General features: G+C 42.4%; 5 protein-coding genes across 8 annotated transcripts; 1 reads left to right on the forward strand and 4 right to left on the reverse strand.

The window, feature by feature from the left end:
• Positions 1-1,406: 1,406 nt before the first annotated feature.
• smarcad1a (SWI/SNF-related, matrix-associated actin-dependent regulator of chromatin, subfamily a, containing DEAD/H box 1 a) lies at positions 1,407-10,943 on the forward strand. 3 transcript variants are annotated; one of them, XM_061279829.1, is made up of 25 exons: positions 1,412-1,800; positions 2,620-2,740; positions 2,811-2,919; positions 3,253-3,319; positions 3,527-3,624; positions 3,805-3,868; positions 4,272-4,366; positions 4,498-4,620; positions 4,840-4,918; positions 5,007-5,611; positions 5,953-6,149; positions 6,231-6,321; positions 6,443-6,542; positions 6,759-6,818; positions 6,891-6,966; positions 7,056-7,191; positions 7,404-7,535; positions 7,824-7,919; positions 8,027-8,144; positions 8,380-8,495; positions 8,909-9,097; positions 9,226-9,344; positions 9,417-9,599; positions 9,682-9,791; positions 10,139-10,943. In XM_061279829.1, exons 1-25 carry the CDS (start codon positions 1,713-1,715, stop codon positions 10,198-10,200), a joined length of 3,234 nt encoding a protein of 1,077 aa, XP_061135813.1. In that variant the 5' UTR covers positions 1,412-1,712; the 3' UTR covers positions 10,201-10,943. The 3 variants fall into 3 exon arrangements, with proteins under 3 accessions (XP_061135815.1, XP_061135813.1, XP_061135814.1); XM_061279830.1 differs by having other exon boundaries at positions 1,413-1,800; positions 3,530-3,624; XM_061279831.1 differs by lacking the exons at positions 8,909-9,097; positions 9,226-9,344; positions 9,417-9,599; positions 9,682-9,791; positions 10,139-10,943 and adding an exon at positions 8,746-8,901 and having other exon boundaries at positions 1,407-1,800.
• A 177-nt stretch (positions 10,944-11,120) lies between these two features.
• prf1.5 (perforin 1.5) lies at positions 11,121-13,957 on the reverse strand. 2 transcript variants are annotated; one of them, XM_061279838.1, is made up of 6 exons: positions 13,836-13,957; positions 13,685-13,719; positions 13,289-13,558; positions 12,946-13,217; positions 12,386-12,527; positions 11,121-12,306 (listed from the first exon to the last, which is right to left on the reverse strand). In XM_061279838.1, the coding sequence occupies exons 3-6, from the start codon at positions 13,550-13,552 to the stop codon at positions 11,419-11,421; spliced, it is 1,566 nt and encodes a 521-aa protein (XP_061135822.1). In that variant the 5' UTR covers positions 13,553-13,558; positions 13,685-13,719; positions 13,836-13,957; the 3' UTR covers positions 11,121-11,418. The 2 variants fall into 2 exon arrangements, with proteins under 2 accessions (XP_061135822.1, XP_061135821.1); XM_061279837.1 differs by having other exon boundaries at positions 13,685-13,941.
• A 540-nt stretch (positions 13,958-14,497) lies between these two features.
• On the reverse strand, positions 14,498-17,738 carry mpeg1.1 (macrophage expressed 1, tandem duplicate 1). The gene is made up of 2 exons (XM_061279832.1): positions 17,217-17,738; positions 14,498-16,817 (listed from the first exon to the last, which is right to left on the reverse strand). Exons 1-2 carry the CDS (start codon positions 17,664-17,666, stop codon positions 15,144-15,146), a joined length of 2,124 nt encoding a protein of 707 aa, XP_061135816.1. The 5' UTR covers positions 17,667-17,738; the 3' UTR covers positions 14,498-15,143.
• Positions 17,739-20,445: 2,707 nt separating this feature from the next.
• LOC133154818 (protamine-like protein) lies at positions 20,446-21,826 on the reverse strand. The gene has a single exon (XM_061279841.1). It carries the CDS (start codon positions 21,243-21,245, stop codon positions 20,613-20,615), a length of 633 nt encoding a protein of 210 aa, XP_061135825.1. The 5' UTR covers positions 21,246-21,826; the 3' UTR covers positions 20,446-20,612.
• A 1,030-nt stretch (positions 21,827-22,856) lies between these two features.
• On the reverse strand, positions 22,857-23,699 carry LOC133154027 (protamine-like protein). The gene has a single exon (XM_061278411.1). The coding sequence runs from the start codon at positions 23,661-23,663 to the stop codon at positions 22,857-22,859; it is 807 nt and encodes a 268-aa protein (XP_061134395.1). The 5' UTR covers positions 23,664-23,699.
• Between the last annotated feature and the right edge of the window lie 193 nt (positions 23,700-23,892).

Consider the following 23,892-nt stretch of genomic DNA (forward strand, 5'->3'; position numbering starts at 1 on the left):
GTGTACGCTTGTGTGTGTGTGTGCGCCAGGGTAAGAAGTCAATACAAACACATGATCAGTTGACTTCCATAAACCCAAGACTTTGACTTTGACCATCAAGACACACATAAATAAGGATTATTTATCCCTGTCTTTGTTTAGCCTTCCTAGGCCTGTAGTTCAACTTGCACTTGAAAAGTCACTCAACTTTTTTTTCTCAAAAAATATCCAGTTTGTTCTGACTTGAAAATACATACCTATATACATACACAGTAAATATATATGTACACGTATATACATACACACACACTCACTCACTCACTCACTCACTCACTCACTCACTCACTCACTCACTCACTCACTCACTCACTCACTATCTCACTCACTATCTCACTCACTATCTCACTCACTATCTCACTCACTATCTCACTCACTATCTCACTCACTATCTCACTCACTATCTCACTCACTATCTCACTCACTCACTATCTCACTCACTCACTATCTCACTCACTCACTATCTCACTCACTCACTATCTCACTCACTCACTATCTCACTCACTCACTATCTCACTCACTCACTATCTCACTCACTCACTATCTCACTCACTATCTCACTCACTCACTATCTCACTCAGTCATGATACAATTCATGGGTTATGGCAACCTGCCCCCTTTTCTTCAACTTAATTAAGACCGGTTTTTAATTGACGTAGGGATTGGATTTTGTCATCTGAGTATGACATCTAGTGGACAACCCTGGTGACGCAGTAGCTTTAAAGGCGTTCCAGGGAATTCCATCTGTCAAAAAGAATGACATCATGCAATTAAATTTACATGGCTAATAACATAATCCTAAACGGTGATTTGATAATAAAACACATTAAAAACGAGATTATTGACGCATAATATTTTGAAAGGTGGGTTATTTGGAAATAGTCGGGTTCTTTGTGACTTTGAAAATTAACTATCATTCTTTTTGTATTTGTTAATTATCAAAATACGTGTACACACACTGAGCCAGTGTCCATGCAATGTATTTAAAATTTACACGATCACATAAAAGCTATAGTTATTATATATCGTTAATTACACCACAAATCCTAGCCCCTGTTTCATTTTTGGGTAAAGCCAAAGCGGAAGTGAGATCCATAAACTATCTTGACTCATTCGGATACGTTCCCATTGGCCGTCGCACACATCCGGTGTTTTGGCCAATGGGAGGGCTCGTTTGCCCCTCATTTGCATAGTATAGCATTCGCACATGTGGAAACACAGTATAAGCAAACTAAACTCAAAAACATAAGAAAGGATATTATCGTCATTATTGTAATATTTCCTGTGTTAATGATAAATAATGTCAGTATTTCCATAGGCTAACGATTACACAGCACTCATTCGTGAGTTCTCGCACATCCGCTCCTTTGGCCAATGACAGCGCTCTACCGCGCTACATGCACAGCTGCTTTAGCGGGAAACCGGTTGTCTTGTCTTCGGCCTTCAAAGCGTCCCTTATTACGGCCATCATTACCAAACTATAACTGTATTAGGGCCAGCATGTACCATTGTGCTTGAAACAACCCGAGGGCGTTGTCGTTCTCGAACGCGCGCTCTACTGTCAGCTAGGGTAGCTAAGGAATACGTTGAGCTTCACGCTCTAAAAAGAAAAAGGAGAAAAAACACGTACGAACCGGAGTCGTACAAAAGGCTTTCCCTCTGGCCGTCCTGTCAACATGAGCCAATTCAACTTCGAACGTTTCCGTTTTCAAAGAGCGTCAACGTGTAAAGTGAATTCCGAGTCTGAGAAGGAGAACAAGCCGGGTGAGTAATGCTGATGTTCGGGGCTAGCTCAATCTTAGCACTTGACCAGATTTGTAACGAATGCTACCATTAGCGTGCTTCAAACGAGCTAGTGAGACATACATACATGCATGATGCATGTTACATACATTTAATCTATGAAACATCGGTATTGTGTTTATTATGGGTGCCATGGTAACGACCCATGTGAAGACAGTGAAGGAATGTTAGCTACAGTGCTTGGACACCACACTAATTTTTAACACAATTGAACGAAATATTGAATATATGGTGCAGAAGGAACGTACCATTATAAGTTCAGTTATATAAAAATCAAAATTCTTCTGTTTTAACTTTCTTAGTAAGTGACAGTGTCTCACCACTGTGCTACCTTTAGAATAGACCTGTGGGGGCTACAGATGTTCTTGGGGTGCAGTAGTTCCTGCTGACACCACTTTTTTTAGGGGCAGTACAAAACTGCCCATCCCACTGCTCTTCTTTTATTTTTTTTCAAATTGAATAAGTATTTATGGGCCCACTAAAGTGAAATTAAATAATAATATTCATTGACCGACCAATTGATTTTTCTCACAGACTGAAATTGAGGGATTGCAAGTATTTGTCTGTTGTATCTGTGTCTGGTGCATACCCTGTTTAAAATGTACTGTACATTTGGGTAAAAGAATGGATGATAATTTGCATCTTTTAAAATCTCACCCACCTGTAATAAAACAGAATATCACAAATTCAGAGATATATCATCAGGCCATGACAGCGTTTCTTCATTTAAGTTCCGTTATTTGACTAATTGTTGGGATTTCATCTAATGTTGCCCATCAGCTCAAATGAGATCCACTAAATCCCATTCAGCAAAGTCGTATGCCCGAGGAGTCCTTTTTGAAGACGTCGATGATGATGATGAAGAGCCAGTGAGGAAAGTCTCCTTTTTAAGGAAATCCAGGTTGATGACGTACGCCTTTTGAATATTTTAATTGTTCCTGTTGTTTATTTACCTATCCTTGGCATTTCAGAGATCCTGTTGTCAAAACATCTACAAATGTCACCAACGATGAAAACAGTCAAAAAGAGTCCAAACTCTCAGAGATGTTCCCTCAGTTGTCAAGGGAAAAGATCTCAGAGGTGAGTTGCGCTATATTGGAATGTAGGCTAGTTGATGTTGCAATCTAAAGTGTACCATGGTTTAAAAGAAAAAAGAATTCGAGACAAGTCAAACTTTCTGTCAGCCGTATGAGTGACGGCAGAATTCAGATCTGGGTAGACTACTTTGAGAGGTATGGGACTGTGGATTACCTACATGCAGACAGGGAAAATCGTTCGTCACTTGGGATGTCTTGGGAACCAAACATCTGCATGAGAGTAAGGCAGTCAGTCGAGTTCAAAACAAAATCGTTTTCTCGCCATGCATATTGTGTGAGGTTTCTTAGAGGGCACTAGTACATGCTTTGTCTGCAGATCGTCGGGAGTACGAGTACACTGGATGGAGCTGTTGCCACGTGTCTGCTGATTCCTGATGATGAAGGTATGAAGAGAGTTGTACATCATCAACCCAGATTGTTGCTTTACTAAAGAAAGTTCATGTCTGTATGCAGTTAAAAGCTGAAAATTATTTTTTTTTGTGACATCATTCTGTGTAAATAGTCTGGCTGTTTTCGCTTTCAACTCAGAATGCTCACATTCAGTAAAATAGTGTCATTGGTCAACGCTGTCTTTTTGGGGTGGGGGGAAGCAGACAAAGATTATGTCAAGACGAGAAGGCAGGATGTATCTGACAGCTCGCTGGAGAGCGGGGAGTCTCAACCCTACAAAAGGAGGAATCACTCAGGGGTGAGTTGACAAAAACTAGCATTATGCTTACTGCTATCTTTTTGGTTTTGTTGAAAGAACATTGTCAATGACTATTTTGTCTTTCACCACATCATCACTTTGATGTTATTGTGTGCCACATTACGGACAAAAATAAATCCTAAAGGGCCTGTCTAATAGAATATTGTGCTATGTTCACAGGTTGTTGGAAGTCCAAGCACTCATCATGGAAGTGTTGGTTGTGTGGTGATTTCTGAGGATGACGGTATGAATAGAGTAGTAATCCAGCCCAATTTATACAACAGATTAATTGTACTTTTCCGGGAGAATGTCAAAGCATAAACATAGGATTTCTATTCACGCTTATCTCATTAAACCCACTATTGTGGGGTGACGATGCAAGGCTACAAGATGTCAAAATATCCCAAGGATTAGTGTTTTGTTTTTTGAAGCTTTTCAGAGAGTATCTCTTTGAAAACCGTGCCAAAAGGAAAGACAAAGACCCCTCGGCTAGATGCCTGTGCAATGCTGTGTCGTTATAAATGCTGAGCACTTGTATACAGTTTATGTATGTACGTGCTATCAGACATTGCTTATGTGTGTACTGTATAGTTTCAGATTTATTTGACGTCATTGTCAACGCTGATTGCTTTTTATTTTTGTTTCAGACACAAATTATGTTAGTAAGAGAAAGCAAAATGATTCAGACACGTCACTGCAAAGTGGTGAAACTCAACCCTACAAAAGGAACAAGCAATCAGAGGTGAGTTTTGATTACTGACAAATTTTGTTGAAAGAAATTGTGCCAATAACTAGTTGGTAGAGTTGTGCGTCCCTGTTCGTCTCTCACACTAACACTTGTCTCCTTTGCCTCACTCTTGTTGAAACCAAAAGATGTCTGAAGATGAAGTTGAATACGTTGACGATAATCAGGATGATAGCGACGAACCAAGTTGGGAGAAGCGGGAGGTGATGGTCAAAAAGCTACAAAGGAAGTTCCCCAATCAGGACAAGGAGGTAAATAAATAAAAAAGTTTTGGCAAATGTATCTTTTGCTGTATATATTTTGTCACCATATAAGGCGTTTACATTTTTTGCTAATTGAGTAAGAACAGTTTATGAATTGACAACTGTTTCCCCCTAACAAATGCGAACAATATGGAAGACATATTATAAAAAGAAAGCATGTTAGATTGTGTTTTGATGTACCCCTCACCGATGTCCGTCTCATTGTAGGAGCTGCGGTCGGTGCTTGAGGAACACGAGTGGGATGTGGATGAGGCTCTGCATGCCCTCCTTTGCTTTGCCAGCCCAGGTACTAACACACCTCCTCGCACATGATGTCACTCATCTGTCACGCGCGATATGTTCTGCTAATCTGATGCTAATCTTACTCCTTACAGATGACACCCAACATTCCCTCGAGAAATCCAACCACGCCAAGAGCAAAGAGAAGGAAGTTAAGCGTCTTGGATCTTGTGAGAAGAAAATGGATGACAAGGAATCCCATTCGTTGCATTCGAGTGCTACAGACGACAGTTCAAACGCTACAGTGGACAGCGATGATTTTTCAGATGAAAAGCCAATCAAACATTCCAACTTCACCCTCTCCTCATGGGTTACAAAAGACTTGATCCCCTCTGTCAAGAAAACTACTCCTTGTCAGAAGCCCACCTCCTCGTCAAAGTCCGCCATACAGATGGTGTCTAGGTTTGCAAGCGGGACCAGTCTGGCCAAAGCGCAGGCGGAAGAGAGAAAGCGTAAAGCCCGCGCCGCTAAAGAGCAGCTGAGCTCTGACGATTACGAGGACGACAGTGACAAGGATACGGAGAGCAGCGACTCTGACAATTACAGTGACGCGTTTGCAAGCAAGGGAAGCATAAATGAAGAGATCCTCAAGTTCTTTCAGGAGGCTACCCTCGATGAGTTGGCACTCATTTCTGGGTGTTCTGTTAAAAAAGCCAACAAGATCATAGAGCTGCGACCCTTTAAAGACTGGCTGAACCTGGTGAGAAATCTTTTGGTTTTGTAGCTCCGCACTCGAGCCTGATATACATGTCCATCGCAATAAAACAGAAGAACATGGAAAACCTCTGCATTTGTTTCAGTAGGTTACATCATAAAGGAAACCTCATTATGCACAGTGGATTATTTCAGTTTTTCTTTAGTCGTTTTGATGATTATTGCCTACAGCTAATGAAAACCCCAAAGAAACCTCAAGGAATTTTAAAATACAATTTGAAATTTATTCTCCCGCTTGTTTACTTTTTGTAAATGTCACTTTTTGAAAAGAGCCACTCGTATGTAATCTGATTCTTACCACCATGCCATCCTTCTTTCACGCTCAAGACCAGAAGAATCCAGAAAGCCAACGGGCTGTCAGAGGACCTGCTCCTCGGCTGCAAAACTGTTCTAAAGGAGCGCACCATTATTCGGGAACTCATGTCCAAATGTGAAACCATTTCCACCAAGATGGTCAAACAGGTCACAAAGGTGATGAGGGCTGGCTCAGAGACACTGCAACAGACCAGCCTGCTCAACAGACAGTGAGTGGCATGCAGCTTTGGTATACTCATTGTTAGCACGTTGGTTTGTCGTTCCTCACGTGGATCATATTTGTCTCCCAGGCTCCAGCTGAAATCCTATCAGGTTATCGGTCTGAAATGGCTGCTGCTCCTCCACGAGCACAAGCTGAGCGGTATCCTCGCCGATGAGATGGTGAGACGCAAGTGATACAATACAGAGCAGTCCAGTCAACCCTTGTGTTGTTTTCAAATAAACATACAATCAAGGCAGTCTGATTTGCTGGGTGATTTGATGATCCTCTTTCTGTGATCAGGGTTTGGGGAAAACCATCCAGACTATTGCCTTCTTGGCGCATTTATTACAGAATGGAATAGTGGGTCCTCACCTCATCACTGTGCCAGCATCTACATTTGGTAACATACACACTTTACACCTTTAGCCAAACTTCTTTCAAATAGAAATAACTCCAGTGATTTAATTCTGATTTCATAGTCTCATTAAAGCTGTGTTGTCATGTCTTTTACATCTCAGTTTAATCAAATGAGCCACCTGGATTACATTTATGATGCATGAAGAGTTTCATTTTGAATTTACACAAATATTGTCGATAACATTTCTTTGTTTTACAGATAACTGGGCCAGAGAACTTGAAATGTGGTGTCCTAGTCTGAAAGTCCTACCTTATTATGGTAGGATGCTTTACATTTCTACGTGAATCGTTTCATATTTTTAGACAAAGTATGCTTTTGTTTTGTGTACAGGTTCTGTGGAAGATCGCCACTACCTCAAGCACAATATCCTCAACAAGGACGTAGAATTTAATGTTATCCTCACCACGTTAGTGTCTCCACTTGGAAAGACCCTACTTTATATATATATATATATATATATGTGGCTCACTCCTCAACGGTTCCCCCCTTGTACAGGTACAGCTTTGTCATTGGAAACAAAAGTGACCGCAGTCTGTTCCGCAAGCTCCGTCTTACGTATGCAATCTTTGACGAGGGTCACATGCTGAAGAACATGAACACGTTGCGCTACCGCAATCTCATGTCTATCAATGTGAGTTCACCGTGTTCTATGGCAGCGCTTCTCAAAATCCTTTGCATAAGATTGTCATGTCATTTTAGAAAATGCACACCTATGGCAGACCAAAACTGCCAAAATCAAAAATAGTGAAACCTATGATCTTTAATTGTATTTATATATTTATTTGTGTATTCATTTCCAGATTTATTTTTAAGCTCAGGGGATGTGTCCTCTTCTCCTTTCAGGCAAAGCATCGCTTACTGCTCACTGGCACGCCATTGCAAAACAACCTCCTCGAGCTGATGTCACTCCTTAACTTCATCATGCCGACCATGTTCTCTAGCTCCACCACGCAGCTCTACAGGATGTTTTCTATGGTATTTCGATGACTTTTTTTCATCTCTGTGATGAACCATAACCAATTTCCACTTATACCAACTTAGCAGGTTAAAGTGCAAAATGAAAAAGGTAATTTTGTGACTAGGCAATCAGGAACAGGTAGAGTGATTTGTGAAGTGTTGTCATTTTCTTAGACAAAAATAGTAAGAGAAATCAGTGTACTACATATTGTGTTGTAATCATATAAACTGTATTATGTGCAATGTATATTGACAAATCCACCATGTTCAGCCTCTTTCAACCAGCCTCTTTTTTGTTTTCTGTAGAAGGCCCAGGAGGAGCAGAGTCATTTTGAGAAGAAGCGCATCTCTCAGGCCAGACGTATTATGAAACCTTTCATCCTTCGAAGACTTAAGAATGAAGTGAGACGCTCTGTTGTGCATCTTTAATGAACACATTTTCTGGTCTCTGGGAGGGTGATTAAAAAAAATCACTTGTTGATATATTTTTCCATTCATCTTATTTCCAGGTCCTCAAGCAACTACCTGATAAGGAAGAGATGTTGGAGTTCTGCTCCATGAGTGAAAAGCAGCAGGTTCTCTACCAGACGCTCTTGAAAAAAATGAAAGCTTCAACCACTGGCGAGAGTGAGCTATGTTCACTTTGGCACGCACACACAGATACACTTGTTGTCAAGCTAGTAATGTACAACCTTCAAACATGTCAAGTTGCAGGAGCATCCATTAATGCCTGATACTTGTTCAACTCCTCTGGGGTTAACCGTTTGAAATTTTGGATCTGGAAAAAGTATGGATATTTTTCAAATGTGTAGGAACTCTGATTCCCCCCCCCCCCCCCCTTTTTTTTTTTTTGTCCTTTCAGAGCAGGAGTTGTGTAATGTCATGATGCAATTAAGAAAGATGGCCAACCACCCCCTGCTTCATCGACAGTACTATACTACAGAGAAGCTATCAGCCATGAGCAAACTCATGCTTAAGGTAAGTTTGCTGTATAACCGCCCAACAAGTGTATTTGTGCGAGGGATGGGCAATCTTTCAATTTCCCAGTTCCTGATTATAGAACGGCCACAGGAGGGCAGCAAATATTGGTATATGATGCTGTAGCAAATATTTAACATTGAGGCTGTATCAACCAGATCTAATTTCTACTGAAGCTCTGACTCTTTTAAATAAATAAAATATTAATACAAATAATATTCATGCATTCATTCATTAATCTACCAAACAGGAGTTGCGGGCCCGACTTCAAGCAGTTGGCAGGGTACCCCCTGAACCAGCTTCTAGCCAATCGCACGGGGAGAACAGGCAACCTCCATATAGGAAGGATAGAGCTGCAATCCAACCCAGTACGTTTGAACTGTGATTTTTATTTTATTTTTTTGTCTTGTCAGGAGCCGACTCACCACGATGCAAATGCTGCGCTGATCCAGGAGGACATGGAGGTGATGTCTGATTTTGAGCTGCATAATTTGTGTCAGCAATACACGTCCATCAGCTCCTATCAGCTGGACAACAATCTGCTCCTCGACTCTGGGAAATTCCATTGGCTCACACAGAAGCTGGCATCACTCAAAGAAAAGGTGCAATGCAAAATGTAGCGGCATGTAAATATGGTGGGACCTTCGTTCCACCACAGTGTGTTGTTGCTTGCATGAGCTCATCACATTTGCTGGTTTAAACTCAGCCTCATTTTTGTCTAATCGTACAGGGAGACAGAGTTGTTCTATTCAGTCAGTTCGTCGTAATGCTGGACATCATTGAGATACTGATGAAACACCTGAACCATCGTTACATCCGAATGGATGGCTCCACGCCAATAGCAAACAGGTCAGCACGCACAAATGACTAATACTTTTCGATCCAATGTGTTTAATGTGTGTGCCTTCTCATCGCTTGCAGAATTGTGCTAATCGATGAGTTCAACACCGACGACGATATATTTGTGTTCCTCCTTTCCACCCGCGCCGGTGGCCTTGGCATCAACCTCACTTCCGCTAACGTGGTCATCCTGCACGACATCGACTGGAACCCTTACAACGACAAGCAGGCCGAGGACCGCTGTCACCGATTGGGTCAGACTAGGTACGTTGGATCTCGGAGTGGAAAGCTTCAGAACATTTAACGTGTGATAAAAATAAAAACACCTTCCTGCTTTGTGCATTAGGACTGTGCATGTCATAAAGCTAATCAGTAAAGATAGCATTGAGGAGGGCATACTGAAGCTGAGCCAGAAGAAACTCAAACTGGAGCATGACATGACAACTGCTGAGCAGAGTAAGGACACACGCACACACACACACATATTATAGGTTTCGTTTTTTATGCTTTATCAGCAATCAAGGAGACGGATGAAAAGATCCCTTTTCCTCAAATAGATTTTGCCATTACATTGCACTTACCAATAGAGAGCTCAGGGAATGCCTTGCCGTTTACAAGTGAAACTATTTGGGCAAATGGGCTACTTACAATAAAGTTGTTGCTAATCAAAATGTTATTTTCAAATCTATGCAGCAATTTTATTTATTAACAAGCACAAGCCATCTTTGATTTTTATGGCAAGTTTGTTACAATTTTTTTGTGCCGACACGTGTATAAGGTATGAAATTGTTGTTTTATTTTAGGTGATGAGGGGACTTTACCTGAAGATATGGCATCTTTGCTCAAAGCCTCACTGGGGTTATGATATTCAGTCACATCAAAGTTGAGGTACAGTATTTTACTTACCTCACTGATCCTGGGCATGCTTGAGTTTTCAATGAACAGGCACTGGCGCACATTCCAAAACCATCTGCTGACCATTATTTAATTCTTGTTTTAAATATAATCCTGGTTTTGATTTCCTCTGTGGACTGATATCTGTGCCTAAAGCATATTTAATGAATAATTTACAATGAACATATGCAGTGAAGACTAAACTGTTATTGTGCCTTTTTGATATCGTGGACTCTTGAGGTCACAGCAACCTGACCTTTGCGAGAAGGCACCATCTATCTTGATATATTATTTGACATTGCACTTAACTATATCATCATCATTCAAGCAGATATTGCACTTCACTACAATGTCTAAATCTCATTTTAAAATGCCGCTGTGGCTGTTGTAACCATAAACATTGGAATTCCATTTATTATTGATTTTGTTAGTCACTCAAGTATCTGCAAAAGGAAAATCAGGATTTTTTCCATCAAGTGCCATTCCTTAATTGAAAAGTGCTAAAGTAGACCCAATGGATCAGACGTTAGGAATGTTAGTTTCTTTGTTGTTGTTGTTGAAGATTCTTCTAAGCAGCTGTTACAGCTTATATTTGTGTTCGTGTTACCTTTTACTGCATTTGAAATGTTTTTGTGATTCAGATGCACATTTGTATGTTCTTTTTATGTTAGATGAATTTACTACCTTTCATAAATAAAACAATGTTCAAGCAAATAGCATGACTATTTGTGTAGCTGTGCAAACAAAGGAACCACAAACCGAATTTTTGTACAAAGCATACTTGCGCATGGAGGTTAGGTGAGAATAGCCATGACAGCATTTTGATGAGGAATTCAACATTTCTTTGCCATTTCTGTCAGATCTTGAAAAATAAAGCCGCCGATCACAAAAGTTAGTGCATACATTTATTTGGAAATCCAAAATGATCTCCTCATCAAATAGTGGTCATCAAGATCGTAATAGCAAAGCTCTGTAGAATTAAAATCAAGGCAAGTTTAAAGTACACGGTTATAGTAGGACACTGATTTGCTTCTATCAATGAGCATGATAACATTTTTTTATCACAGTTTGTCTCAAAACAAATTCTCCCTTGGCTGCATTAGGAACTTGCTAATGTTGACTTCCAAGAGAAATCTCTAATTCTTAAAGAAGATATTAGCATTGAGTTAACAAATGTATTAGGTCTGAACTACTCCGCAGTGGGAGAGTACTGTCCACACCTGAAGCCTGACAAGTGGGTGTCACACTTGATGCTGTATGAAAAGTAGAGAACTCCTTTCCTCAACTGACAGCTCAGAGAATGAGTTCCTCGCTGAGGAAAGATTAGACAAACACCTGCCAGGTCGTTGTAAAGAACGTCTCTGTCCCACACTTCAAACCTCAACACCTGCCCCACCTCCACCGAGCTAAAGTAATAGGTGGCATTCCATACAGGGTTGTTGTCATCCATTACTGTTTCCGTCTCCTCGTACATGCCATTGTAGAAGATCTTCACGTAGGCGTCAGTTTTGGTGAAGGTGTCTGCTTTGAGCCTGGCGGCTCTGTGGATATCCAGTTTGAGAGATCCACGGCCAGCTCGCTGAGGACAGCAGTTATGGTCTAGGTTGGGGGTCGGGGAGCAGTTCTTTAAACCTAGTTGGTCCTCCTGAAGTTTATTCTCTTGGATATACTCTGAGATTATTGCCCTTAGATTAGCACTGATCTGAGTGTCCTCCACCAGATGGTGCAGTGGGAAAATCCCATAGGAGATCACGTCTGGGTAATCATGGAGGCTGTTCATCCAGCTGTGGTAGGCCTCGGAGGGGTCCTGCTGGTAGAGGATGTCCGGAAAGTATTTCTCCCCGCCAGTGACCTCGATCTTATGAGTCATGAAGCCTTGATAGAAGCCCATGCTGATGTTGCCCTTCATGAGGCCGTCACATTTGTTGGAATAGGAAGCATTGGCAGGTAGGAATCCCAAGGCCATGCGGAGTTCGACATTTAGACAGTTTTTGATCTCCCTCTCGGTAAAGCCTTTTAGTGTGGCCAGGCAAGTCCGGAAGGCTGTGATTCGCCTCACTTTTCCACCAAGTTGAACCTTGGAAATGAAAGCCAACATTTAGTTGCTACGTGAAGAACGCAAAGAAACTGACTGGATGCGCTTATCTGCAACTGACCTGGTGAATATAATGTGTTCCATACGTGTCAATCAGCCGTCTGTACAGAGCTCTGCTGTGGCTTGTCTTTAGGTTCTGCGGGAGTCTGCTCACGTGCTTTGTGAACTCTGTGCTCAGCTGAGGGTGGTCAGCTAGTCTGTAGCTGAAATAAAAAGGGGAATAGGGAGTTAGTATTTCTGTGAATGGCAGTTTTAGTTCCCGTTGGTGGTCTGGTTCATGGTGAATGCTTCAAGTTCAAATGCAACTCCTACTGTCATTTAGTTAGCATTATTTGTCCTTGACAGAGATACATTATTTGTTGAGAAGAATTATCATTTGAACCAATTAAGTCAAATTGGGCAAATTCCCACGACACACCAGAGTATTATTATCTGCGGCACAGTGGTTGGAAATCTCTACAGTACGCCGATGCTACTATTCAATCCGTTTTGGTAAACACCTAACATTGATGCTTGGTTTTCCGTTAAATGGAAACGTTGGATCGGTTTTGTCACCGAAATCAGCACAGACTTTTGAGGAAGCATTGAATTATTTCACGCTTTGTGTGTCAGTTCTTTTACCTGTAGTAAGTACAACTGATTTCATGGATGGCGAAAGTGGCCTTGTCCACGCTGTGCTGCGATTGAGCAAACTTGGCCAAGTCCGAGCGGCTCCCTCCGAGCGCTACCTTGCCATATGGATCGAGGCTCAAACCCACACTCCAGTTGTTGTTCACCAGCGAGTTGGAGCTGCGCAGCAGAGATTCCACAGAGTGGTGAAGGGCACTAGATAGATGCTTGCTGCAACGACTGAAGGGACGCCAGTCAAGCACAGCAGCTGGGAGTCTCTGAATCTGAGGATGGGATGGACAGGACAGTATGGAGCAAGGCACTTCATGTTGAGCACAGAATCATCAGTAATCACCTCTCCTCCGTGGAAGCGGTTTGGACACAGTGTGCATGTGTGGTTGTCAGCCAGATGACCTTTGACGTTAATGACATACGCTCCCGTCCGGCGCAAGCGGACCACATCGAAACCCTCCCCAGCCAGGTTATAGCCGGGCACGAAGGGGGCTTTCTCGCACTCCGTCGCCGAGCCGAACCGACATGCCCGGACCCTGCCGACCTCCAGGATGAGTGGCAATGCCAACACCAATGAGACAAATCGACTTCTTTGGAATCCTGGCATGGTTACCTAGAATTGATATTCAGTGAAGCCTCTCTGTATTCATACATTTTAGCTTTTAATTCTACTGATGTCATAAAAGCATGCTCTAAAGAATTTAAAGGCTTTGCACTCATAGGGAAAGTCGACACTTACCTCAGATTGGGTCTTAACCTTGGTGTCGGTTCTTCCTGTAGTCAAAACAGTGCAGAAATTGCCCTTCAGTATTTTTGCTTGATGTCTCCAGCCTCCAAAGGGACAGTGGAAAGTCTCTGCAGACTGGCAGCGTTTCTGTTTGGTGGCTCACCTTTGACTGCGATTCGCTGTTTGAAAAACACCAAGGACAGAATTCATGGCTCAGGGCTTTTCATGTCTGTCTGCTTTTGCTCCGTCTCTCTCTCTCTCTCTTGCTCTCTCACCCCTTTAGGCTGTTCCAATTTCCTCAGCATGAGCTGGTTTGTTTTCATGTTGAAGATTTCTTTCTATTCCCTCACAGCTGGGTGGGGGAGGGTGATTCTTTTATTTTCACCGGAGCAAGATGCACAACTACACATTTACTGGAAATGAATGTGTCCGTGCAAGGGGGATTGTCTTGTGGCTTTTGTATGTGCGCTTTGTCCATACAGGGTCTAAGCCTGCCTGTCTGTGTGCTGATAACCTTACCATAACTATGAGGCCACTTCAGCCAATGTCTATTTATGCATGTGGATAGAATGTGTTTTTTTGGGGCCAGCAAACCCACAGAAAATAAAAATGGCTCTTCAAACTGGGCAAGGCCTCTGCTGCAAACATGGAACTTGTGGTGTTCTGGTTTTTACTTCTAGTTTGCAAGCATCAAAATAGAATGGCCATTTTGATTCATGCACAGCGTGAATTGCTCCCCAAAGGTCACATTTTCAACAAGCTGTAGCACATAACGTTAAAAGAACTCTAGGGAAACTGAACACGTTAAACAGTAAAGCAAGACAATTTGGAGATTACTACTTTTATTGCATTCTGTCAGCATAAATTTCTTTTACGTTCATGTCAGCCATTGACTCGTTTAATTGAAAAAAATAACAGATCCACAAATAGGCAACATTATTTATCATACAAGAATGTCTGCCAGGAGTGTAACTAAATTCCCAAGTTGTGTCCATTTTGACATAGAGTTGTAAAACCGCCAGTGAAGATGGTGCAATAGTAAAAAAAAAAAAAACAGAACAATGAAGGGGGAAAATGAAATTTCCTTACGCTCTTTTATATTATTATTATAATTATTTTATTATTATTATTACAGTATGTTTTATTGTACAATACTAAATGGACAGTTCCCTTTTTCTCATTGAAAAACATGTTACATAAACCTGTTAATGATTTTTGGCAGGTGGTTGGAACGGATTAATGGCGCTTTCATTCCTTTTAATGTGGAGAAATCTGATTTGCGATATGAATGATTTATGTCAGAAGCGTGCTCACAAACCAAATTCAACTCGGAAGTCAACGTACCATTAATAACAAATGAACCCTTTGCTCACTCGAGTGTCCCTACATAACATTTCAAGCTTAAGATCTACGATTACTAACTATTTGAATCAAGTGATTGCAATATTCAAAAGATGTCAGCCCTCATTTGTCATGCATTGTTTTGCAGAATCGGTGTCTCATCTTCTTCGTCTACGGGCTCTTCTTGCCGTATTTCTGTGTAACCTCTGCTTAAGGTCATCCTGGACAGTCTTCTTTTGACAAAGACGACTCCCACGAGCACCAGAGCTACCATGGCTATCACGGCAAATGCTACCCCTGCCTTTTCTCCGCCGGACATCTGACTCTGGTTCTGGTTAAAGCTTCTTAAAATGCTCTGAACATCTTTGGGTTCTGCAAGTTTCCAGGTCTTGGTGTTTCCGACTCTTACCCAGCTATTTTCACCTTCAGTCATCACCATTACTGTGTTGGTGGCTTTTACAGTAAGGAGCGGTGGCCTAGTAAAAGGAGGGAGATGGATTGGAAGAAGCTCCCCGCCTGTGAATAATCCCGACTGGACACAGTAAAGGATTTCACAACCATCGCTGACGGCGGCAAGATGTTGACTAAACTTGGGGGGGCAGCGACGTTGTTGCCCCGCCAAGGGGTTGTTTGACTCACAGCTGAAGAAGCCTGCGAATGGTACGGCATATTTTGTGCCAGCCTCGTAGTCCTTGCTCAAACAAATCACTTGACCGTCTGAAAGAAACTTTTGAGGCAAATAATTTCTTGGGCAGGTTTTAGAGTTGGTGATAGGGTTCAAGAGGGAAGGGCTGTAGATCCCTCCAAAGAGATACCCGGAGTTTTCCGGAGCCTCGCCACTGACCGAACACCAGTAGGTGTTTATGCGAGCCGAGCGGACGTACGAGTTGTCCTGACAAACTTGACGATGACAGTGGGACCAGTGAAAGATCCCGCATCGGTATCTCTCATCATGACATTCGTATACGCTGTAAGCTTGCTGTCTCACCTCTGATCTCAGTAAAGTAGGCGAGTAAGGTGCTCGACAGGAGAAGTCACCTGTATCCAAATTTTTCTGAGCCAGAGTGTCACACAGTGGTCCTGCATTTTGGGAAAGAGGAATACATTTTTGGTAGACGCCGCCAAAACTGAGGTTTGTTACGGGGCCGTCGCATGAAGCGTCGTCGATGTTTGCTTGAAAGTTGAAGTTCTGGGAGTTGATGTCAACGCACCCAGGGCGAGTGTTGACCTTGTAATAACGCTCTATGGCTTTGCTGACAGAATTGGCCACTTTGTTGACAGTAGGCTGTGGCAGATCAGGGAAAGTATTGACATTTATGAAGTAGGGCAGGACTAATCCTAAGCGATCAATTGCAACCAGGTTGTTTCTGGTATTTTCTTGCCACTTTTGCAGAGTGATCCCCGGGTAGAAAGGTATACTGCCGTGGCTTTCAATGAGCGAATACTGAATGTTTGACTGATATGTCTGGATTGATGAGCTCTGTTGGACGCTTTGGCTACTGATGTCAAACTTGAGTTTGTCAAAAAAGTTGAGTCCAGCCGAGGCTTTGATGGCAGAACTATCCGACGTTTTGTCCGACAGATACGAGGAACGCAAGTAGTCCTCTTCCACCAACGTAGCCCCAGCGTCGACACTGGTGATCACGTGGGTACCGTATTCCAACACCATCTTCTCTGAGAGGTAGTTTGCATTCCTTGTTTGGTTGTTTTCAATTGCATCCGCTATCTCCTTGGCTTGCTGAGCAAAACGGGAATCGAGACTGAAGTCCGGATAAGCCCGAACTGTGTAGAGGAGATTGCGAACCTGAGAATGAAATGGAATATAGTTGAGTGTTGTGCATTTTCATCTTCAGTTTTAATACAAGTAAAACTGGGACCTCTAGTGGTCAGCTAGCCACAGCTTAGCGGTCCGTAAAATAATTGCAATAATTTGTCTCCAATAAATTTGTGAATATCTACATATCATCAGCTACCTAACGTAATTGTCATTTTCAATATTTTTGGAAAAAAGAAAAAAAAATTAGAACCTACATTATTTTTTATATTTTTTATTATTGTAACAAAAACCTTAACCAGATGGGTGAAAAGACTGGATACAAACTACGTATACGTTTTTGATTTTTTTTAAAAAAAATTATGATATATAACTGCATATTTAGCACAAGATTTTCAAATTTCAAGATATCCGGAAATAAATCCTCACCTGCACTCTGGTTGTGGTTGAAGAGTCTTTGACCTGATGGATTTTCATCCTCTGGTTCTCAGTCGAGAATTTACCATTCAGCAGAGAAAAGAATGACGCATCGGCATTTATACCCCGAGACGTCGAGCTTTGCTGTTCCTGCCAGGAGCTGATTATCTCAGAGTTGGTCTCCACTCCTGTCTCCTTGTGGGGTATGACAAAAACTTCATCTGGTATGAAGTAGAGTCCGTCCTCGGTGGTCTGGCAATGGAAATAACTGAGGTTTGTGACCCGACCCATATCCATGTTCCGTAGGTTATCCCAGCCTCCGCCCGGAAGAACTTCCAGGGCTGTGATTGAGAAATTAGTGGAGGTTCGACATTGTCGTAGCCAGTTGGTCGGACGGCTGACGGGAACCGACAAACAAACTTGGAGGAGAGAGAGAGCCAGGAGAGTCGCAGGTGCCCTCATCTTGAGTGTGTCTGAAATGTAGGCAAACACTGCTGAACTTAAGTTTCAGAAGTTCCTCCCTCTCTTATATGACCTTGTGGAGGAACTTGTTGGTTTCGCTTTTGAGGAAACGCTGCAAGTTTCACTTTTGGTTAGCTCGTCAGTGCCTAGAGTATTTGCACTCTATTTGATAAAAAAATATATATATATATTTACGAGTCGAGCATTTAGAACAGGGGTCCCCAAACTTTTTCCTGTGAGGGCCACATAACCTTTCCCTTCTCTGATGGCGGGCCGGTGGCAGTTTGTAACAGAAAAAGTGTGACGATCGTAGGGGAGCTTAAAAAAATTATTGTTTTCCAGAAAGCCACACATAACCAAATAACGGTTATTTAATAACCCTTTCCAGGTTCTTTACAGAAAAAAAGTCAGGAAACAAATAATAACACTATTAATGAAATAAATAATAACTAAACCCTCTCTGAGTTCTTCACAGAAAAAACAGGAAATAAATAACTAAATAACTCTCTCTGGGTTCTTCATAGAAAAAAAAACATGGAACATTAACTTTCTGTTGTGCCATGCACAATCTTAACAGATAAAAGTTCAGCTCAGTTGTCAGAGCAGAACCTCTCTGACACATATGAGCAGTCTCTTAAAGTTCTTGTGTTCCTTCCTTATAATCCTTTTGTAGGTTCCAGTAGGCTTGTAGACACTGCTGTCTTTTTTGTTAAAGTTTGATAGTGCGTCATAGTCTGGAGTAAAATTTGTTGTGGCAATTCTTAGGCGAGATCCGAGGTGTTGGTCCGTTTACCTCGATCTGTGACGGGTAGATGTTGACGTTCATGTGGCTGAACGTCACGTCGCGTACGTCGAGCCAAATTGGCAACTCTTTTAAACGCTCGGCACTGCTTTACTTGGGCGACATTTTAACGGAAGGATTCCAGGGGAAGGTTTGTGGGTGGCTTTAGCGCAAAACTGCATCTGAAAGCTCAGCGCGCAAATTACAAGAATGCTGTCGTCACAGCCCACGCTCTAAATTCGGGACTGATACAAATAGAGCGCGAGTGCGCCATGTCCGTACACGCACTTGTGAGTGTGCACCGAGCTTTCTGACACGGCTTCCGGTAGTAAATGCGCAGGCGAGCGCTTCCCCATCTACTGGGGAAACGCAGTCATTGCAGGCAAAATGAGCAAAAAAAAAAAAAAAAGTTTAATAATACAATTTATTCAGGGTTGGCGGGCCAGATTAAACGGTCCCGCGGGCCGTATCCGGCCCGCGGGCCGTAGTTTGGTGACCCCTGATTTAGAACATTGTAATATAAATTCCAATGTCATAGGGCTACTTTGATAAAACTGTGATTTACGGGTGTGACTCAGCAACGGGTAAGTTTCCTACAGCCGTATCAGTGCTGATAAAGGTATTATCAGGTCACTGCCCACAGTAAACAATATTTATTATCATAACGTTTTGATTTCCGTAAAGCACAAACTCAAGGCCCGGGTCCAAATACGGCCCGTCTCGTCATTTTTTGTGGCCCACGAAGACAAATTTTGCATCGACTTTGCCATTACTAAAATTACAAATTGTCTTTACTTTTAAAAAATAGACATTGTTCGCAAGTTTTATTACATTCATCTTTTTAAAATATTTAAGATAAGATAAGATAAGAGGAACTTTATTAATCTCACGTGTGAGAAACTGCATGTAACAACAGCCCGATTTACAGGAAGGTACAAGTAGGGGGAAAAGGTGCAAAAAAGAGACTTCTGGACCGTAGTCCTCCGGCACAAAAAAAAAAAATAAAAAATAAAATAAAAAAAAAAATAGAATACAATATAAAAAGAAAAATATGGAAAAATAACAACAATTGTAGTAAAACTAAAAATATAAGCTATGAATATTTACAAAAAGAGGATAAAAATGTAGTGGTAAAGTGTCGTAAAGTGTATGAAGTGTATGAGTTAAGTAATGCTAATAAAAGAAATAAAATAAATAGTGCACAGGTTATGGAAGAGAAATAGATCTAGGCATTGTGTGGCAGAGGATATTGCACATTGGAAGAATTGCACGTTATGGGGAAAGTATTGCACAGAAGGATGTGTTTACAGGTTGTCATTGTACAGCCTGAACAATTTGTACTAGTCTGATTATTAAACTAGTTATTCATCAGTGTGTTGTATAGCCTGTACTGTTTGTATATAGAAGTCCTTGACAGTCTTAATGGCCCTACAAGGGAAGCTATGACCAGAAAGAGAAGTGAAAGTAAAAGGGGAAGCATGTTTGCCGTGCATGTCACATGAGCTTATGCTTCTCTACAATTCCCAAATGGGTCACTGCTTAAACGAGTCCAGGCCTGAATATGCAAACCCAAAATATTTAGACTGCCTGAACTAAAAAAAAGAAAATTATTGTTACACCTGAACTGATCCCCCTGGCTCCAGCAACACGCTAATGAGTGCTTATAGAAAATGGATGGATTGATTTTTTTTTTCCATATAAGAGTTATGAATTATAACCCAAATAACCTGCGTCAAATTGAATGTTTAATAACATATATAATCCTCATTTTCTCAAAGACAAAGCAACAATACATCAAAGATATATATATATATTTTTTAAAAATCTGTCTAAATTTACATTCCAAATAGTGTCCTGAATGAACTTGATTACAGTTTAATGTATCAAGATCTTTTCAAATATCCTTTCTTGAAATTTATTTACATATCACACGTGAAATGGTTAGGAAAATGAAATATTTGACAATGTGAGGAAGAAAAAAAAGAAAAAAGGGATTACTTCAGTTAAATGAGTTTTATTGTTCACAACATGGACAATAAGGAAGGGAATTGCTGAAACAGCAGGGTTATTATTTCCTATTACAGAAGGACAGATAGCATAGACAAAATAACTTCATAAATAAATGGTCCACGTGATTCTTAAGATGCCAGGAATGCCAAGGAGCATTAGTACACCCTTCTGCTCGTCCTACTCCGCCTCCTATTTTGGACCTTGGCTGATTTGGGCCGCTTCCGTCGGATCCTCCTGGTTCTCTTTGGCGTCTTCCTTCTCGGGGTCCTTCTCGGGGCCCTTCTCCTTCTCCTCCTCTTCTTGGTCGACCGCTTTCGCGCAGGAGTGGCCTTCTTGCGTCTTCTCCTGGAGCGCCCCCTCTTGGCCCTTCTCCCCTGGGCCTTTCTCCTCTTCCCTTTCGCTTTTCCTTTCCCCCTCGCCCTCGACTGTGCCCTCCTCCTCTTCTTCTTGGGCCTCCTCTCCGCCCTCACAGCCCCCTTTTTGCGAGCCCCGGGCGGTTTGGGGTTGAGTTTGAAGGATCCAGAAGCCCCTTTGCCCCTGGTGCGCATGATGACGTTTCGGGCCACCAGCCTGCGCAGAGCGAGGCGGATCCGAGCTCGGTTCCTGGGCACGTCGTAGCCGCTGGCGTTCAGCGCCTTCTTGAGGGCCACCAGGGACACGCCGCGCGAACCCCCGTAGGAGGAAATGGCGTTTAGGATGAGGATGGACACCGTGGGGCCGGTCCTCTTCCTCGGTCTCCGCGGAGATTTGGGTGCAATTGACACAGACATTGTGGGATGCTCCTGCATTCTAATCAAGTACGTCCAAATGCAAACACCAGTCTTGAAAAGGATGTCCTAATCCAAACGATATGTATTTTTTTTCTTGTTTTGTTTGACGTTGAGCTGCAAGCTATGCGTCTTATCCACCTAAACACTCCATGCAGATGTCCTCGTGAGTTATTGAAAAGGCATTTCATAATGTTTGGTGGTGGGGGGTTTCTCTCTGTACGTGAGAGTTTGAGAGCGATTTGAGTCTTTAGTACAAAGTCTGATGCGTAATTACGCAAGTGGCACCCGTGACGTCTGAATTGACAAGTCGTAATGTTCAGCGAATGTCATCACGCTTACGACGTCATGCCGCAACGAATTAATCAGTTGTCACGGGAGGCAACGGAATATGGAAGTTTGAATTCACGTGATCCACTGGAAGCTCACATTTTCAGAGCAATGCGAAGCTTAATTTCAAATAAAACGTGTTTGTGCAAAACGGGTTGTTTTTGTTTTGTTTTTAAACAAACATCAACCATTTTTATTCTCGTGTTCGCACAAGCCGATGGTTATGTTATTTTGATTGAAGATTAAAACTGCAAAAATTCCCTTACGTGTTCACAAAAGCGGTGTGCTGACGTCATCACAATTTCATGCACTTGTTCAGTACATGACGACGTGTTAAAACCTCCAAGACCAATCATGTGGATTAGATCAGATTATGTTTATCATTATTCAAATGATCATTGTTGACAATTTGGAGAAAATGTTAACGCCTCTTGATGCTGATTAGACAACATGATGTTTAGATAGGTGTGCATTTGTCCACAATAAAAAGACACTCTAAAATGTTCACGATGTCTAGAAATTCCATTGTATTCAAATATATCAGTTGCACATGTTTCAAATGTGGTTTAAATCGCGTCCATTAATTTACCCGATTTAACAAATGCACAGTACTAAAGACATTAACAGCAAGCACAAGTTTGAACGTTTACTCTAAGTTTAGGATTATTTTATGTACCAGTAGAGGGAGCTTGCAAACCACTTGTGGTAGGAGAAGCGCACTTTGGAGAACCACTGGCACTCACTAACCTGTAAATGCTACAGTTTGGGGTCACTTGGAGATGTCCTTAATTAAAATCGGTATTTTCTCAAACTAATCAGTAATATACTCTACATTGTGACTATTCTAGCTGAAAACGTGTTTTTGTATTGCAATATTTACATAGGTGTATAAACCCCATTCATAAAACCCCATTTCCAGCAACCGTCCATGTTTGCTAATTGTGTTAGAAGGCTTAATGGATGATTGGAATAGGTGGATCTATATTTCTATTTAGAGATGGGCGAGTACCGATAATCTGTGCCGATACCAGCCTTGTTTCAAGGTAACAGTAAAACAGCTAAATGGTTAATACAAGGCTCATACATGTGAATGTGAATTAAAATGTCGTCAAGTGTATATTTTTTTAAATAAAAAGGCAAACATTGGATTTTTTCGATTTTATTGTTCACACACTACAGAAGGGACAAGGTGACAGGATGTTATACGATGACACTCAGCAGGTTTAGAGGTGAAATGTTACTGGAAGAAGAGTCGAGTTCATGTGAAATATCTACAGTATACATGTATCATCCGAGAGATTTTTAGTTTGTACTCTTCCTTCTCCTGCGGCCCCTCCTGACGGACCTGCGTCGGGTCCTCCTCCTCCTGATTCTCCGCGGGGCCCTTCTCCTTCTTACTGCCCTCCTCCTCCTTCTCACGGATACCCTCCTCCTCCTTCTTCTCCTCCTCCGCACAGACAGCCTCCGTCTCCTGCCCCTCCTTATGGAGGTCCTCCTTCTCCTCCTCCCTGATATCCTCCGCCTCCTCCTTCTCCTCATAGAAAGCCTCCTCCTTCTCCTGACTGACATTCTTCTCCTTCGCCTCCGGATTGATGTTCTCCTCCTCCTCCTCCTCCTCCTTCTCCTGTAGGTGGGCCTTCTGCGTCTCCTGCGTGTGGCCCTTCTCCTCCTCCTTCTCCTCCTCCCGTATCGTCGCCTTCGTCTCCGTCTCTGTCTCCTTCCACCTCGCCTTCTCCTCCTCCTGCTTCCTCCACCCCTGCTCCTCCTTCTCCTCCTTCTTCTCCTCCTCCTGCTTCCTCCACCCCTGCTCCTCCTCCTTCTCCTCCTCCTCACGCTTCTCTTCCTGTAGCGATTGATCCGGAAGACTCCTCGTCCACCCGCACCCCTCGCATGCACAATGTGCTTTCCGACCACTAGCCTGCGCAGCACCAGGCGGAGCTCGCTTTTGTTGTGCGCCACGTTGTAGCCGTTGGCTTTAAGTACCCTCTTGAGGCCCACTAGGGTCATGCCTCCCGAATCCCCGTAGGAGGAGATGGCCTTCAGAATGAGGTTGGACACCACCCCTGGCCTGACGGATTTCCTCCCCGGGGAATTGAGTTCAGGAGACATGGTGCCTCAGCAGCCCTCGGGTTTTGGGTTGAGGCGGTGAGTCTGACTGATGGTTCTTTGCTTGTACCAATGTGTTGAGGCTTCCTTCATCAGGTCTTGATGGGTACCTCGGAGGGTGATACCCGAGACTATACCTCACCTCTCAAATGTAAGACCTGCTTTAGATTGAACGTATAACAGTCGAATGGATTTGAAAAAGAGACGCTTCATGGTTTTCAGCTGAGAGTTG

Source organism: Syngnathus typhle, linkage group LG5, assembly GCF_033458585.1.
Source record: "Syngnathus typhle isolate RoL2023-S1 ecotype Sweden linkage group LG5, RoL_Styp_1.0, whole genome shotgun sequence".
Lineage (NCBI taxonomy): Eukaryota > Metazoa > Chordata > Actinopteri > Syngnathiformes > Syngnathidae > Syngnathus > Syngnathus typhle.